Source organism: Jaculus jaculus, chromosome 7 (assembly GCF_020740685.1).
Source record: "Jaculus jaculus isolate mJacJac1 chromosome 7, mJacJac1.mat.Y.cur, whole genome shotgun sequence".
In the NCBI taxonomy this organism is placed as follows: domain Eukaryota; kingdom Metazoa; phylum Chordata; class Mammalia; order Rodentia; family Dipodidae; genus Jaculus; species Jaculus jaculus.
In genome coordinates, this window is record NC_059108.1 from 37413329 (window position 1) to 37431587 (window position 18259).

Sequence of the window (18259 nt, forward strand, 5' to 3'; positions counted from 1 at the left end):
TTGGACAGCGCCCCCTGCTGCCCAGTATAGCTGGCCCAGGGATCCGCCCTCTAAATTCACCAACCAATCAGGTCTTCCTCTTGCTTATAAAGGCTCCTGTCTTCCTCCTGTCCCAAACTCCGCAGTTCCATCCTGCTCAGGTAGCAGTGGCTAGCCTACCTACCTGTCTTCCTTCGAGCTACAAGGGTGCATATAAGTCTGGCTTCCGGTTGGGGGGTGTGGAGGCGAGTGGAGAGCATAAAACTATTTCTTGGTTTTGATGGCTTTTCTGCTTATCTCTGCTTTATAGTTTAGGGTAACTTCTCTCTGATTACATGAGTGATTTTTCTCTAGTTTCTGAATCTGCCATGTGCAGGTGCTTCCCAAATTTCCCTACACAAAGCTCCTAGATTACACTTTCCACATGCCAGCAGCTTTAATTTCTCTTTAAGAGCCTCGGTTTCTCTCCAGTCCATATGCTTGCTGCTGTACTCTAGGTTTGTTTGTTTTTTTCTTTTTCCCCAGACACTTCAATTTCGCTTAAATGAGCCTTATAAACTATGCAGTTTTCACAAGAAGAGCGTGTTTCCTAAACTCCACAATTTGTGATTCCTCCCTAAATAAACTTAATAATTCATCATTTATCCGTCTCGAGTCTATCTTTATCAATTCTTTGTTAAAGGTAGGACAGAACCCAAAACTTGGGGTTCATAAATTCTAGGAGTCCCCTCCTGAACCCCCAATTCCTGCATCACTAGGACTGACCCCTCTTCCTTATGGACTCAGGCGGAGCTCCCCCACCCCACTTGGACCTCCACAAAGCTGAAGGATTTGGAGGCGATTCAGAATGAAGAGGAAACTTCAAAGGACGGTCATTAGTGGCCTGAGCTGTTTTAACAAAAAACAGTAAATATCCAAGACCGTGCCTAGTAATTATACCTTCAGTTTCAAAATCGTGGAGGGTAGAAGTGGCATGTTTGGAATCTGGAAGTGGAAGGAACAGTGGAAGCAATTAGGTATTGGTGAGAAAATGCTGAGTAAACAGTTGGGAGTAAGTGGAGAATGGGTCTAAGTGGGGCTTGAAGACCATATTAAGAAGCTAAAAATTGGGCTGGAGAGATGCTTGGCAGTTAAGGCGCATTGCCCGCACAGCCTAAGGACCCAGATTCAATTCTCCAGTACCCACATAAGTCAGATGCACAGGGTGGCACATGCATCTGGGGTTTGTTTGCAGTGGCTAGTGACCCTGATGTGCCCATTCTATCTGCTGCTTCTCTCTCTCTCCCTCAAATAAGTAAATAAAATATTTAAAAAAAAAAAAAGCAGCAGCAGCTAAATTTTTATGTAGAGGGCACAGGAAAACTACAACAGATTTTCACCAGAGGAGTGACTCTAGCCTCTGCATCTGGTTTGTACTTGGAGAGACCTCCCAACTTCTGGGTCTTGGAGGCAACAACACTACAGCTAAGGTTAGTTGAAACTCTCAACACCTCCAGATGAAAGGTATAAAAGGTTGAATAAGGGCTGGAGAGATGGCGTAGCGGTTAAGTGCTTGCCTGTGAAGCCTAAGGACCCCGGTTCGAGGCTCAGTTCCCCAGGTCCCACGTTAGCCAGATGCACAAGGGGGCGCACGTGTCTGGAGTTCGTTTGCAGAGGCCGGAAGCCCTGGCGCGCCCATTCTCTCTCTCTCCCTCTGTCTTTCTCTCTGTGTCTGTCGCTCTCAAATAAATAAATAAAATTTAAAAAAAAAAAAGGTTGAATAAAAACAGCAATCATTTTAGTTACAGTAGTCATGCCACACACTTAAATGTCCATTGCATAATTCATCTTGTTTACGCCACTCTAACCCTACAAAGTTGGCCCTAGTGTTAATTTCCCCATTTTATACACAAGGCTGTGAGAGTAAGTAACTGGTCCAGGACATTTCAGAACTTAAGTCTGTGGGACTAGCGGAGGACTCTCTGCTTCCTTGCCACTCCCTTGGCAGGCGTGTCCAACCTTTTGACATTGCAGTAAGAAGCTGTCATTTGTCGTTTTCTCTGAGCTCACCCTCAAGAATCATGCAATCTAGTTACCAAAATAAAAATTTAAAAAAAAAACTTCATCATGTTGTTTCAAATAAGTTTACGATTTTCTATTGGCCCGCAGTCCTAACTCTCCTAGGCGGGATGCAGCCCACTGAGCTCACCTCTAGCTAAGGGAACCAAACAGGGAACATTTAAGGGTTAAATAACAATACTAGACGAAGAGGAAGAAATTGGTGACTTTATTTATTTACCGGATCTTCTGTCTGCATGACAAAAGCGCCTAAGATACCAGTGAAGAGCTAATGATGCAATCCGATATTAAACTCTCTAGGCTGGAGAGATGGCTTACCGTTGAAGGCGCCTGCCTGTGGAGCCAAAGAACCTAGAACCCACCTAAGGCAGCTGCACAAGGTGGTGCAAGCCTCTAAAGTTCGTTTACAATGGCTAGAGGTCTTTCTTTCTCTCTCTAATAAATACAATGAAATAAAACATGAAACTCTCCAAAGCGCAGGTGCATGCTAACAACGCCATCCCTGTAGCTCTCCCAGTAAAGACCCCGCCTCCCGCCGCCCACTGGGCAGGGCGGGGGGGGGGGGGACGGCTCACTCATCCCGGCCCCGCCCCAACGCTCAGGGGGCGTGGCTTCGCAGACCACGTGGTCCCGTGTCCGCGCAGGCGGCCTCGAGCCGGCGCTTGCTTCCGGGTTGGCGCTGAAGCCGCAGCGGAAGTCAGGTGGCGCGAGGGGCGGGGCGCCCCGCGGGCTGCTGGCTGGGCCGGCCGCGACCCCGACGCTCGCCGGCGCCGGGTGTGAGGTAGGTCCTGGGCACGCGCTCGGGACCCCGGGCCGCGCCGCCCCCGCCCGCTCCGGCGGCCTCCCGGGATCCCGACCCGGCGGCGGCGCCCGCTCGCCACTGCGCGGGACAGGTCCTCGAGTGCTAGGCCCCTTGCTCCTCCCACCGTGTTTCCTTCCCCGGCTTCACATGGATGTTTTCCCCATCTTGTTCCCGCAGGTGGAATGGCTAATCGCGTTGGAGATCGAGGCGGGGTAGATCCATCTCGAATGTTTGAGGCACGGAAGGGCTTTCCAGGTGCTGCATGCCGTCCTCCAAATTCCAGAGGAGAAAACAGACCGCTAGAGGTTATGTGGACATGGGAAACTCACCAAGCAAGGTAGGAGACGACAGGGCTGACAACCCAAGGCCAAAGCTACAAGTAGGCTTCTAAGAGGTGATCGCGGTAAAGGTCCTCCGGCACGAAGCAAATAACAGGTTTGTTTGGGCTGGCATTCACCTTGGGACGATAGTTCCCACTTCTCTGTGTGGAGACTAGAGGACAACCTCAGATGTAAGTTCTCTGGAGCGCTATCCACCGGTTTTATCCAGTTCTTTGGTTAAATTAACAGACATGTAGTCAGGGTCTGGGGTTCAGATTTGCCTGGTTTAGGCCAGTGAGCTCCAGGGATTACCTGTCTCCTCCTTCCCAATGCTGGAATTACAAGTGTCCACCTGCCTTTTTTTTTTTTAATTAAAATTTTTTTCTTAAATATATTTTTAAATATTTTTATTTATTAGAGAGTGGGCACACCAGGGCCTCTAGCCACTGCAAACGAATTCCAGATGCATGCACCACCATGTGCATCTTGGTTTTCGTGGGTACTGGAGAACTGAATCCAGGTCCTTAGGCTTCATAGGCAAGAGCCTTAACCGCTAAACCACCTCTCCAGCCCCTCACCCCCTTTTAAACTTGGGCTGGGGAGGGGCTCAAACTGTAAGCACTTCCCTGACTAACTTATCTCCCAAGCCTAACATTTCCTCCTTATTAAGCATTTTATTATTATTATTTCAGATTTAAGCCTCTTTAGCTTCTGGAAAAAAAAAATGGCAGAGACCTCACCATTGCCTTCTGGGCATCTTGTCGTACACTCAGACACTCACAGTGACGCTGTTTTGGCCAGTTTGGAGGCTCAGAGGAAGAAAGGCTTCCTTTGTGACATTACTTTAATCGTGGAGAACGTGCATTTCCGGGCCCACAAAGCCTTACTTGCTGCCAGTAGTGAATATTTCTCAATGATGTTTGCCGAGGAGGGGGAGATTGGCCAGTCTATCTACATGCTAGAAGGCATGGTGGCTGACACCTTTGGTACTCTCCTGGAATTTATCTACACAGGTTATCTGCATGCCAGCGAGAAGACAACAGAACAAATCCTGGCCACTGCTCAATTCCTGAAAGTCTATGACCTGGTAAAGGCTTACATGGACTTCCAGAACAATCATAGTTCTTCGAAGCCACCAACTTTGAACTGTGCTGGCACACCTGTGGTTGTTATTTCCAGTAAGAAAAATGATCCTCTGAAACGCAAACGGGGAAGACCCAGAAAAAACAGTCATTTGCAGGAGGCAAAATCAGGACTGGCTGCAGAGGAGGAAATTCAGTTAAGAGTGAATCATTCTGTTCAGAATAGACAGAACTTTGTGGTTAAAGAAGGGGATGGTGTGGAACTAAGTGGACAGATTCCAGCCAAAGAAAAGGAATCCGAGCCTGCCTGTGAGCCAGTTAGAGGAGAGGTGCTGCCGGCTGAAAAAGATGAAAACTGTGACCCTAAGACCCAGGATGGCCAGGGCGACCAGAGTAGGTGCAGCAAGCGGAGGATTCGGAGATCGGTCAAGCTGAAAGATTACAAACTTCTTGGAGATGAGGACGACCAGGGTTCAGTCAAGAGGGTGTGCGGAAGGAGGAAGCGCCCCAGTGGTCCTGAGGCCCGTTGTAAAGACTGTGGCAAAGTCTTTAAGTACAATCACTTTTTAGCAATTCACCAGAGGAGCCACACTGGTAATCACACTTTCGGAGCTTCCTGCAGTGTGTTTGGGGATTTGGAATTGTGATAATGATGGTACCTACTCATGGTGCAACTTCTGTGTAACAGGCATTATATAACAAGCTTTCTTACATGCTACTGTATCATTCTCACAGTAGTCCCTCAGGGTAGATGATATCCTTATGGTACATGTGAAAAATAACTTGCCTGGGCTCTCATTTCGTGAGGGAGCTAGGCTGATTGCAGAGCTCTGCTCTTTTGGAGTTGTTGGTTCAAGGCTTTCATTTTCATCAAGTTATATGAGCTCTACACGCAGCCTTTTCTGCCTTTTGATTTGTAAATATTTCTTAGCAACACCACAGCATTCTCTTTTCCTGTTGTGGACAGCTTCTAATTTAGCCATCTAGTTGTCAGTGCTTCCTCAGTTAAGCATTATCCAATTAGACACTTGTGAAGGAAATGACTGTCCAATATGGTACCATTAACCACATGTACATCCCTCTGACTCCTTTGCAGCACCAGGGGGTTTAAACCTGTGGCCTTGCATGCTAAGGAAGCCCTCTATCCCAGCCCAGCATGTAGATTTCGAGTTGTGGTGACGGAGACACTGAATATGTATGCTGGGTGTGTATGTATGTATAGTGTGGGTGCACATGCAAATGAATGTATGAACATAAAAGTCAAAGGTCAGGATTGTATGTCTTCCTCATTCACTCTCCACTTTATTTATTTATTTTGTTTTTTTGATTTTTCAAGGTAGGGTCTCACTGTAGCCTATATTGATCTGAAATTCACTATGTAGGCTCAGGGTGGCCTCTGCCTCCCAAGTGCTGGCTTTAAAGGCATGTGCCACCAAACCTGGCTCACCTTATTACTGTTTTTATTACTTTATTTGCAATCAGAAATAGAATGGGCATGCCAGGGCCTCTAGCCACTGCAAATGAATTCCAAATGCATGCGCTACCTTGTGCATCTGGCTTACATGGGTACTGGAGAACTGAACCTGGGTCCTTTGGTTTGTAGGCAGGTGCCTTAATGGCTAAGCCATTTCTCCAATCCCCCTTTTTTCCTCCCTCAAGGTAGGGTCTCATTCTAGCCCAGGCTGACCTGGAATTCACTGTGTCTTCTCAGGCTGGCCTTGAACTCATAGTGATCCTCCTACCTCTGACCCCTGGCTTTCACCTTATTTTTAAGACAGGTCTGTGTGACTGACGTGGAGCTCAGTGTTTCATCTAGACTAGCTAGCCAACAAGCCCTAGGAATCCTGTCTGTGCCTCCCAAGTACTGAGATGCCTTACAGGCACATTACATGGGTGCTGGTGATCTGAACTCGGGTCCTCATGCTTGCACAGCACACGGTCTTTACTGAGTCACCCCCCCACACCCAGCCCTAAGAAACTGAATCTATAAATTTGTGTGGAATAACCACATGTGGCTAATGGTTTCCAAATTGAACAGAGCAGAGTCCTTGCGCCCCCTCCAGTTGTTGAGCTCACTCTGCTTCTTGTCAGGTTGTTGCCACTTACAAGCTTCTACGTAGGGTCTGGTGATTAAGTCGGCTGTCACCCAGCCTCTGCTGCCGTGTGACCCAGAGCATCGGGTGCTATGGCTCTCAGCCTACGCGTTAGGACAGCTGAGCCTGGGCCCCGCACAGCTTTTTGATTTATTTGTCTGGAATAATTGTGTGTGAGGGATGTATTTATTTATTTATTTTTGGTATATGAGTGTGGGAAAACCCTGGCTTCTTGTATTTGGAACAAAGTACATTCTCTAGAAATGTTGTTGAACAGAGATGGATTCTTTAGTTTTCAAGGTAGGGTTTCACTCTAGTCCAGGCGGACCTGGAATTCAGTATATAGTTAGTCTCAGGGTGGCCCCGAACTCATGACAATCCTCCTACCTCTGACTCCCAAGTGCTGGAATTAAAGGCGTGTGCCACCATGCCCGACTGGAATCTTAATACTAGATTGTTTTGGTTTGGTTTGTATTTATTTATTGGTCTTCAAGGTAGGATCTCATGGTAGCTCAAGTTGACTTGGAATTCACTGTGTAGTCTCAGGGTGGCCTTGACCTCAAGGTGATCCTCCTACCTCTGCTTCCTCAGTGCTAGGATTTAAGGGCGTGTGCCACCATGCCTGACTGTGTTTTGGTTATTTTTATCAAAGGTGTATATATTTGAAAGTGCTAAATTGTTCGGTAAGACTTGCTAAGGAAACATAACTTGTAGAATCTTCTTTTGCCCCCAGGGTTGCAATATTTTGCAGCCAGTTGCTAATGTAGGTGTCTTCCATTTAGTATATACCAGGTAGGTCAGAAAACCACCATCTAGTCCCAGAGCTTTCGTCAGTGATATCATAGATGATTTATTCCCCTGTGCTTTCCCCTGCCAGAGCTCATGTTCTTTGGATTTTGAATGTCCTGGATGCATCCTTTACTTTTCTTATTTTTCACTTTTTCTGTCAGTGTTTGACGTGCATTCTGGGAGATTTCCTTTTTATCTTTCAGCCCTTAAAGGTTTGCTGTTTCCATTCTTTTTATTTATTTTTTATTTCTAGGGACTTGTTTTGTTCTTTGAAAATCTTTTGCAATATTGGGAATGGGTCCCAGGGCCTGTGCTTAGGTGAGTGCTCTACCACGGAGTTAATTTCCCAACCACTCTGATTTTTTAAAACACATTTTTATTTATTTATTAGAGACAGAGAAAGGGACAGAGAGAGAGAGAATGAGAATGGGTGTACCAGGACCTCTAGCCACTGCAAACAAACTCTAGTTGCCTGCACCACTATATGCAACTGCCTTATGTGGGACCTGGAGAATCGAACCTGGGTCCTTAGGCTTCTAAGGCAAGTACCTTAACCGCCAAGCCATCTCTCCAGCCCCACTTTGATTTCTTAAATTTTATTTTTTATTTATCTGGCTGGGGCAGGTAGAGAGAATTGGCCTACCAGGGCCTTTAGCTGATGCAAATGAACTCCATATCCATGTGTTACCTTGGTGTCTGGCTTACATGGGTACTGGGTAATCAAACATGGGTCCTTTGGCTTTGCAGGCAAGCACCTTAACCACTAAGCCATCTCTCCAGTCCTGATTTTTATTTTTTGAGACAGGCTCTCATTATATAACTCAGGCTGGCCTCAAATTTTTGATCTTCCAGCCTCAGTCTTCTAAGGGCTGGGATTGTAGAAATGTACCGCCATGCCTAGTGATCTTAATGTTTTGCAGTGTCTGTTTTCTATATATTTCTCCTCCCCCCCCATCTGTCCTGTACTATTAAAGGCCTTCCTTGAATGCTGGAGATTTTTTAAAATAGTGTTTAATTATATGCAGGAATAGGTTACTCAAAGTTCCTGGTAGCTCCATGGTATGAGGAGAGCCTGTGAAGCTGTGGCCTGTGGAGGGGTTGCTGCTGGACCCCACTTTCTCCTTGCTGGTGCCTGTGTCGGTCTGGACCCCACTTTCTCCTTGCTGGTGCCTGTGTCGGTCTTGTGTGGCTCTCTTACTTCAGATCCATCACCTTCCAGGAAATATACTTCTCCTACCTGGAGACTGTGGCCTGGCTTTGGGTGTCTGAGCAGGAGGGTTTCTCATTACTTAGAAACTGATCTCCCTGGCCTGGGTGGAATAGGAAAGTCTGAAACAGTTTGCACCCTATCCTTCCTCGCCTATTTTCAGAGATCACAGGTGCCACTGATTCCTGAACCTTTTGGGGGCTTGGCTTTAAAGATATGATTGTATCTCTCTGTTCCTCCTATTAGCTTTGATTTTTACCTGTTCCAGCTTCCAAACCTGTATTGCTGCTGTCTGTCCTATTCACTGGCCTTTGGATATTTGCCTTGGCAGAGAAATTCCTTGATAATGAACATTCGTGAACGAGGTGCTGTTGAGTGCTTTCACTTGGGAGGGAACTGGAAGATGTGCAGATTCCTGCTCACACCATGCTCCTGGGTCTCTCTTTCCAGGGGAGCGACCCTTCAAGTGTAATGAGTGTGGAAAAGGCTTTGCCCAGAAGCACTCCCTGCAGGTGCACACGAGGATGCACACCGGCGAGCGGCCATACACCTGTACCGTGTGCAGCAAGGCTCTCACCACCAAGCACTCGCTGCTGGAGCACATGAGCCTGCACTCAGGTAGTGGAGCTTGCACCCACAGGTCCCAGCCACCAGGTTTCCATCCCTCGGGTGGGCATTTCAGGGGTCTAAATGGTGCTTTTGGCTGCTTGGTGTCATTGAAAGACAGGAGCATGCATCTGTCAGTGTGTGTCTCAGAGTTCCGCACAGCTAGGACTCGGTAGCTTGCGCCATGTGCAGACTTGCTTTGCTTCACCATTGGAGCTTAGGGTTCCTTCTTCGTGTGCCTTGTGGGGAACTTGAAATCTCCAGTTCATCCCCGTCTCCACTGCTCCCTGCTGCACTGCTTCCCTTCCATACCCGTGCTTCTGCAGTAGACGTATATACAGGTGTGCCACTCATGCCCCATGGAGAAAATGGGACCTGGGCCACTGTGTCATTTGCCTTATTGGTGAGCGTTCTATTTCTCTTGAGCTCTTGGCACAGTTTGAGCATTTTCCTTTTTTTTGTTGTTTTTATTTGGCAGGACAGAAGTCTTTTACCTGTGATCAATGTGGAAAATACTTCAGCCAGAAAAGACAGCTAAAGAGCCATTACCGAGTTCATACAGGTGCAGTACTAGTAAGGGGGGAAAAATGTGACTTGGTGGGGAAGAAATGCAGATGCAATCTGTTTGTCAGTCACTGGGTTCTTACAGGAGGGAAATAGGTATTTAGAGAAAAGAGTCTTAGTTCTTCACCACCACCATGGGATTTAAATTAATTTTGGTGCCATGTATAAAGGCCTCATAGAAGGAGTATTTTTCACAATTGCCTCTTGCCAGCAGGGATTCAATTGATAGGTTGTTAGTGCCATGGCTGTTGGTCCAGGCTTTCTCCCAGCTCATCTATTAAATGTCCCCTTATTCTTGTCCGCTGTAAAGAAATAAAAGGATGGGAGGTGAAGGGGGAACATCGTTCAGGTTCAACAAAGCAGTCCCACTGAATGCTTGAAGGGAAAAAAATCACATGTACGAGGCTTAGGGGGCTCCGGCTCTCAGAGGAGCAGTGAGTTGGGGTACACAGGGAAATGATAACTTACTAAAGTTAAAAAGCAAATTGGTGGTTGTTGTTAAACTACTATATTTAAAGTGGTTATTTTTCAGGGAAGTGCTTTAACACAAATCACTGAAGAAGTACAGGGAGAACATATATGCACTGACACTTTTTTTATTGTTGCGGCAAGGCCATTCATTACCGGAATGCAACCACTGCCATCGCAAGTTCATGGATGTGTCTCAGCTAAAGAAACATATGCGAACGCACACAGGTAACGTCATCTCATCCATCCCTGCTACACTTAATACTTTCACCAGTGAGGGATCAGCACCCCCCAAAAATGGAAGAATGAAGAGGGGGTAAGGTTGATTAAGGCTGTCATGTTTTTTCCCGTTTAAGTAAGAAAAGTAATCTTGACACCTTTTGGTGAGGGGCATGAATTCAAAATACCTGTTAGATTCTCCAAGAAAATTGTTCCATTATAGTTTGTTAGAATCCTGTTGTTATCTACTAAAATTGTATGTAGAGAGACTTTTGGTACACTGGACTAAGCTTTAAAAAAAAAAAAATTGGGGGGCTGGAGAGATGGCTTAGCGGTTAAGGTGCTTGCCTGCAAAGCCTAAGGATCCATGTTTGACTCTAGATCCCAAGTAAGCTAGACACACAAAGGTGAGCAAGCACAAGGTCACACATGCCTACTAGGTGGCACAAGTGTCTAGAGTTTGATTGTAGTGGCTGAGGCCCTGGCATGCCCATCCTCTCTCTTGCTCCCCCTAAAAAAAATAATAAATACATTTTATTGGACTGGAGAAATGGCTTAATGGTTAAGGCATTTGCCTGCAAAGCCAAAGGATCCCAGGTCAATTCCCCAGGACCCACATAAGCCAGCTGTACCGGGGCCGGGGAGGGGTGGGTAGGGATTCATTTGCAGTGGCTGGAGGCCGTGGCACACACATTCCCTTTCTCAAAAAAATAAAAAATAAAAATTTTAAAAATACATTTTATTTACATAAGTTTACTTTATTTACTTAAATACTTTTATTTACTTAAGAGACAAAGAGGCAGAGGGGAGGGGAACGGATATGCCAGGGCCTCTAGCCACTGCAGACAAACTCCAGATACATGGGCTACCTTGTGCATCTGGCTTACATGGGTCCTGGGGAATCAAACCTGGGTTCTTAGGTTTCATAGGCAAATGCCTTAACCACTAAGCCATGTCTCCAGGCCTGGACTAAGCTTTGTAAGTACAGCTTGATAATTTCTCAACCTTAAGAACACCTGGCATAATAGGTGGTGGGTTCATCATCCACACACTTGGGACCAGGAGTATCCAAAATCCAAATTGCTCCAAAGTCCCAAACTTTTTGAGTGGCAGCCTGATACCTCAGTGGAAACTTAACATCTGGCCTCCTGTGATTGGCCATGTAGTGCAGCTACATTAGCAATAGTATGTACTTGATTTTTTGTTGTTGTTGTTGTTGTTGTTTTGAGGTAGGGTCTCACTCTAGTTCAGACTTACCTGGAATTCACTATGTACTCCCAGGGTGGCCTTGAACTCATGCCAATTCTCTTACCTTTGCTTCCCAAGTGCTGGGATTAAAGGCATGTACCACCATGCCCAGCTTTAGAAATATGTATAAAATGACTGTCAGGTTGACACGAAACAGAATGAATTTTCTTTTCTTTTCTTTTCTTTTTTTTGCGGTGGGGGGTCGGTTGGAGTGAGGTAGAGACAGTCTTGCTCTAGCCCAGGCTGGCCTGGAATTCATTATGGAGTCTCACACTGGCTTCAAACTCAGAGCAGATATTCCAAAATCTGAAGGGGAAATTGAAATACTAATGTCCAAAGCATTTTGTATAGTGAATATTCAGCCTATATCAATTTTTTTCTTAAAGGTAGGAAATTATCTCATAGGGTGTGAATTTTATGAAAATAATGCCTGTACAATCTTTATGTGTAGACATTGTCATCAATAGGATCTATAAAATCTAATGTAACCATTCAGTAAATATCTACTGATCAGTTCTAGGGTACCAGCCACTGTTTGGGGCCTTGAGGAGAGACACAGCAGTGAATGGGTTCCCTGCTGGTGGAACTCCAGCATTTAAACAGGGCGACATCATGAGTAAGCAGGTAGCATAGTCCACCTGAAGGAAATGAAGTGCAAAGTAAAAACACAGGTACCAGAAGAGCTGCTGTTCAGGGGACACAGTCCTTAACCAAGGTGCAGCAGGAACAAAGCCCTCAGACAGGACTGCGTCTGACATGCTGGAGTGACTGAGCAGAGCAGGCATGCTGGGAGCTGAGGGAAGCAGGAGAGATGGCATCTGGGACAACTGGACTCCATGTAGTATAGGAGGTAATCAGTTTTGTGGCACATTTCAGTCAGCTAAGAAGCATGAAAAAGAAAAAACTTAAAAGCCTTGGTGATGAGAAATTAAACCATTTGATTAGAAAAGGTTTCAAAAAAAAAAAAAGTAGGGCCTTGGAGTGTGCATCGTGATCCCCTTTGTGCACGGGCTTAAGCACTTGGAGGCCACAGTAAAGACAAGTGGCTTTGCAGAGAGGAGTGACATGGCATGACGTGAGCGCGTTTAATAGGATCACCCCAGCTCTCGGGTGGGATAGAACAAGGTTGGGAGTAGAAGGGCCTGTTAGGATGTTGCACTGATCCAGGGCTTGGCACAGTGCCAGGTCATTGGAAATAGCACCTGAGCCAGTTCTAGACAGATTCTGAGGAAAAGTCAACGTGATTTGTTCATGACAGTGTCGGGGAGGGAGTAAGAGAGGAGGAGGATGAAGCACTGGGGAAGACGGAGAGAAACCAGGAGTTGGCATTGGGTCGCACTGGGTCTTAGGGTAGGTCAGCTTGACATCCAGAAGCAGGACGCTGTAGATGAGGGAGAGCTGTGGGCAGAGCTGTGAGCTCACAGGCTTGCCCAAGCCTGCGCATGCTGTGTGCGGGGCTGGGGTTAGCTCAGTGGGTAAGAGCGCCTGTTGAGCAAGCAAGAGGACCAGCGTTAATCCCCAGCACCCAAGTAAAATAAAGTGGGGTGTGACTATGCTTGCCTGTAACCTCAGCAATGGGGGATGGAGATGGAGGCTCCCTGGTCAGCCTATCTAAGCAGAAAACTCCAGGTTCAGTGAGAGACTCTGTCTGTGGGAAGTATGGTGGAAAAGTGATTGAGAAAGACACTGACACCTTCCTCTGGCCTCCAGTGTTCACAGGGCACGTACATCTACACATATCAAAACCACCTAAGTAGTATGTGGCTGCAGTGCACACCTGGGAGACTGGATGCTACAAGACTGAGGTAGCCCGCAGGTAGTGGAGGAAAGTCACTTCTCTTGGATTTTATATTCCAGGCTAGTCTTAAACTCACAGCAGTCTCCTGCCTCAGGCTTGGAGTGCTGGGATCAAAGGAATGCACCACCACACCTGGCAAGAGTTCAGGCCTCTGTAAGCAAATAGGCCTTGAAATGGGGTGGAAAGCAAAAGGCCTGTCCTTTGTCGTCCCCTCTAGCCCTTATCAGAAGAAAGTGGCAGTGGTGGGCAAAAATAAACTGTATTGGCCTGGGGAGACGGCTGAGAGGTTCTAGACACTTGAGTGTAAGCTGAGGCCCTGAAAGTGCCCAAGTTGTCTCCCCCAGCACTCACATAAGCAACTAGACGTGGCCATGCAGGCCTCTAACCCTGCTATGGGGGTGCAGATCTGAGGGTCTCTGGGGCTACTGAGCTACAAGACAGCAGAATGGGCAGCTCTGAGTCAAGTGGGACACTCCATCTGAGTCAATAGGAAGAGGACACCCGACGTCCTCCTCTGGCCTCCACACATATGGCCGTGACCTTTGGGGTGGGAAGAGTCGGTGGTGTGAAGATGTAGTTCATCCAGCTTGTCACAGGGGCCCTCGTCTGAGGTGATTCTTGGACAAATGTCTAGCCTGAAAGGGCAGGTCACTGGCTGTCCTCCACTGTTCTCTAGTGAAGGGACTCTCTAGCTCTTCTGTTCATCCTCCTCTCATCCGTATTGGGATCACTTAGTGTCACTGTGGAAGGCACTGACTGTCGTCTGTGCCATGTACAGCCAGGCACTGAGTAAACCCTGATGTCTGACGCCGGTGGGGTCCGAGTCTGCACACTTTCATGTGCACCTTAAACACCCTTGTGAAGTTCATTCATGCATCTGAGTTCTGGAATAGCAGACCAGGCCAGAGCCTAGACACTGAGGTAACTCATAGATAAACACGTAAACCACCTTAAGTCAAAAAGGAGGGCTAGATAATAGATGCACCCTGTGCTATGTGAAATAGTGATAGCATTGTGGAAAAGCTGTGTCAGAAAAGGGGACTGAGGAGTGTGAGCGAAGGAAAGACCACCCTGGAGACATCCCAAGATGAGGTCAGGAGTTTGCACTAGGTGGCTGTGACCTCTAGGGTCCGTGTGTCAGGATTCACCCTGGTTGCCACATTGACAGTGGGTGGGCCAGGAAGCAGAAGCCATTTTTGGAGGATGCTGCTCTGGTCCAGGTGGGAGGGGAGCGGGAAACAGTCAGATTCTGGATATATTAGTAAGGTAGATATACATGTATTATGTATATCACCCTAGTGTAGAGCAGCCCCTTTGAAGGCTTGTGGGCCACCTAACCTAGAAGTATGGCAGGAGATCAGAAGTCATCGTTAGACCCATGGGTGGAAAATTCAGGCCTAAGTGGTGAGTTATTTGTTATCTGCATATAAACACTGCCTAATGCAGCTTTCACCAGAAGCCACATCCGCTTCCTCTGCAGGGCACGCTTGTCTGTCACTCACTCACTGATGGAGCGTATGCCTGGTTCTTTCTGTATTGTGGAACTGAAATGGTTTTTTAATTTTTAAAAATTATTTTATTTACTTGCAAGCAGAGAGAGAGAGAGAGTGGGTACACCAGGGCCTCCAGCCACTGCAAATGAAGTCCATATACATGTGCTACCATGTGTATCTGGCTTTTGTGGGTCCTGGGGAATTGAACCTGGGTCCTTAGGCTTTGCAGGCAAGCACCTTAACTGCTAGGCTATCCCTCCAGCCCTGGGTTGGTACTTTTAAACGTTGAATGTATGTTTCTAAATGCCTCCCCTTTCTCCTAGGGGAGAAGCCATTTACTTGTGAAATCTGTGGGAAATCTTTCACAGCCAAGAGTTCCCTTCAGACTCACATCAGGATACATCGGTAAGTGTGTTTGACTTTGGGTTTTTAGTATGTGTTTGGTTTGAGACAGGGCACAGCAGTCTAGCCCAGGGTGACCCAAACTTGGGGTATTCTTACTTCCGTGTCCCAAGTGTAGGATTAGAAATTAGAAACTCCTGACTTCATCAGTAAAGGTTGGCAGACATTTTTCTCAGTTGGAGGCCTCATTCAACTCCAGTGTTTTATGGAGTAACTTATGTTTATTCATAATAATCCTTTTCCCCAAATTGTTGCTCTAATAGGATTTTCTATGTGGTTTATTATTTTGCTTTCAAATGAAATATCTCACTTAGAAAAGTCAGCAGTATTGATTCTAGCCAGTGAAAATGTGTATTGTTGTTCATTACTGATTTTTGTTTTCAAGGTAGGGTCTCACTGTAGCCCAGGCTGACCTGGAATTCACTGTGTAGTCTCAGGGTGGCCTCAACTCATGGTGATCATCCTACCTCTGCCTCCTTAGTGCTGGAATTAAAGGTGTGCGCCACCATGGCTCATTGTTGAATTTTTACTTTGGGGAGCTGATCCAGAAGCTTAAATCTCCCATCAAAAAAGAAAATTAGCTAGGTATAGTTTTTTGCAACTGTAATTCCAGTGCCCGGTAGGTAGAGGCAAGAGTTGGTCCACAAGTTCAAGGGCTACATCAGCTTAGCCTACAGAATGAGATAAAGTCTTTTAAAAAAGAAGAAGAAGAAACAGGAGTGGTGGTTTACACCTTTAATCCCAGCCTTCCTCAGGAGGTTGTGAATTCGAGACCAGTCTGAGCCTCAGAGTGAGTTCCAGGTCAGCCTGGACAATAATGGGACTCTGTCTCAAAAGTTAAAAAAAAAAAAAAAACAGGAGGAGGTGGAGAAAACCCAATAAATAAATGTTAACCTTAGTATTTCCTGGAGTCAGGCATGATAGTCCACACCTGTAATCCCAGCACCTGGAAGACAGAAGCAGAAGACTCAAGAGTTTGATGCTAGCCTGGGCTACATAGTATTTTCTTAACAAATGCATTTCAAATAGGAACTGCTTACATTTTTAATGTGACATTAATCATAATGTATCCCTATTTGGCCTTTAGAGTCTAAAAGTTTGCTATAAGAGCTAGAAAAAGAACTATTTGTATAGTATGTAAATATTTATTTTCTTATCTGAAATACATGCTACAGGATCATAAAATGCCCCATGTTACCCAGTCCTATCTGCCAGCCTTCCTTGGAGGACAGAGCCCATCCTTTTTAAATTATATTTACTTTTAACTACTTTTTTATTTTTAAGGTTTGAGACTGAAGCCCACAGAAGTGTGGCATGCCACAGTCCAAGTTCTTGCGTTAGTAGGAGAACTTGCGGCTGATGCTTCTCAGTCCAGTTCGTGTCCCTTTATTTCTCAGCATGAAGCACAGTTGGAGTTTATTTGACAAAGTCTTTAACCTAGATTTCAGCACAGACATTAAAGGAGAGACAGGTGCTCAGGAAAAGGACAGTAAACACTCAAGATGTGGGTAGGCTCCCCATGTTCCTCTGTAATTGCTTCTCCCTAAGTCACCAGAAGTGATAACTAGGTATTCCTGTCTTCCACGCTTGTGTGTTTCCCTGTAGGGGAGAAAAGCCGTACTCATGCAGCATCTGTGGCAAGTCCTTCTCTGACTCCAGTGCCAAGAGGAGACACTGCATCCTGCACACGGGCAAAAAGCCTTTCACCTGCCCAGAGTGCAGCTTGCAGTTTGCTCGCTTAGACAATTTGAAGGCTCACTTGAAAATCCACAGCAGAGAGAAGCACGCAGCCGAGAGCAACGGCATTCCCGGTGGTAACAGTGCCGAAGAGGTCAGGAGTATCCTTCAGCTGCAGCCGTATCCGCTCTCGGCCTCGGGCGAGCAGGAGATTCAGCTCCTCGTCACCGACTCGGTTCATGACATCAACTTCATGCCAGGGCCTAGCCAGGGAATCAGCATTGTGACTGCAGAGAGTTCCCACAACGGAACCCCCGACCCGGCTGCTAATCTCACCCTGCTTGCACAGCAGCCTGAGCAACTGCAGAATTTAATTCTTTCTGCTCAGCAGGAGCAGACAGAGGACATTCAGAGCCTCAACATGATTGAAAGCCAAATGGAGGCCTCACAGACAGAGCCAGTGCATGTAATCACACTGTCCAAGGAAACCTTGGAGCAGCTCCGTGCCCACCCACAGCAGACAGAGACACTCCATTTAGCAGCAGCAAGTGCTTCAGGTCCGCCTCAGCACCTGCAGCTGACACAGGAGCCTGACCCGCCACCACCCACCCCTCTTGGCCAGGAGCAGAGCTGACCTGAGCCCTGTCTGACTGCTCCTGTGCCAGCAGCAACAGGGTGATGGACGTGTTTGAAGTCAGGCTCTTTCTCCGAGACCATCTTGCAGATCCGTAAAGAGATGTAGTGGCCAAACAATATTTATAATGTGCCCCATTAGGGAAGTGAGTGTGCATGTGTGTGTGTGATGTCTAATCTATAAAACTGATTTGCATTTAACATTTCAATATTGATGAATGGTTTTCATCAACTATGTCTCAAAGACATTAATTTAGACCTTTCCGTAGTGTTATATGCTCACAGAGGTAGGGAAGGGTCTTGACTTTCCAGGAACATTTTTCCTATCATGGAACATAAAAAGTAGTGGAAGTGGGATCACCTGTGGTGGTTGGTTGTTTCTTCAGTTTTCTTAGGCGACATAATTGCTAGTACAAAACAAGTCAGGGCTGATGGTGACAGATCATGGCATTCGGGAGATTTGTTCTTTTCATAACTCTCCCCTAAGATGGGACCTTGTGTGTTTCAGTAAGGTAATCATATTGTGTTTAAGGTAGATCCAAACTCATACAAACTATTTAGAACTCAAAACCATATAACAGGAAAGGGGAAAGCATATTCTTTGAGTTCAACTTTTCTGCAAAACATGGATTTATATATTTTTTGATTTTTTTATTTATTGGAAAGAAAGGCAGATAGAATGGGTGTGTGCAGGGCTGTAGCCACTGCAGACAGACTCCAGATGCATGCACTAACTTGTGCAGCTGGCTTACATGGGTACTAGGGAATAAGAACCTGGGTCCTTAGGCTTCATTGGCAAGCACCTTAACAGCTAAGTCATC

General features: G+C 46.4%; 1 protein-coding gene across 4 annotated transcripts; it reads left to right on the plus strand.

The window, feature by feature from the left end:
* Positions 1 to 2753: 2753 nt before the first annotated feature.
* Zbtb24 (zinc finger and BTB domain containing 24) lies at positions 2754 to 17647 on the plus strand. 4 transcript variants are annotated; one of them, XM_045154313.1, is made up of 8 exons: positions 2754 to 2818; positions 3017 to 3274; positions 3852 to 4835; positions 8781 to 8948; positions 9415 to 9498; positions 10113 to 10196; positions 15050 to 15131; positions 16734 to 17647. In XM_045154313.1, exons 3-8 carry the CDS (start codon positions 3884 to 3886, stop codon positions 17437 to 17439), a joined length of 2076 nt encoding a protein of 691 aa, XP_045010248.1. In that variant the 5' UTR covers positions 2754 to 2818; positions 3017 to 3274; positions 3852 to 3883; the 3' UTR covers positions 17440 to 17647. The 4 variants fall into 4 exon arrangements, with proteins under 4 accessions (XP_045010248.1, XP_045010249.1, XP_045010247.1 ...); XM_045154314.1 differs by having other exon boundaries at positions 4173 to 4835; XM_045154312.1 differs by having other exon boundaries at positions 3017 to 3176.
* The last annotated feature ends 612 nt before the right edge of the window (positions 17648 to 18259 follow it).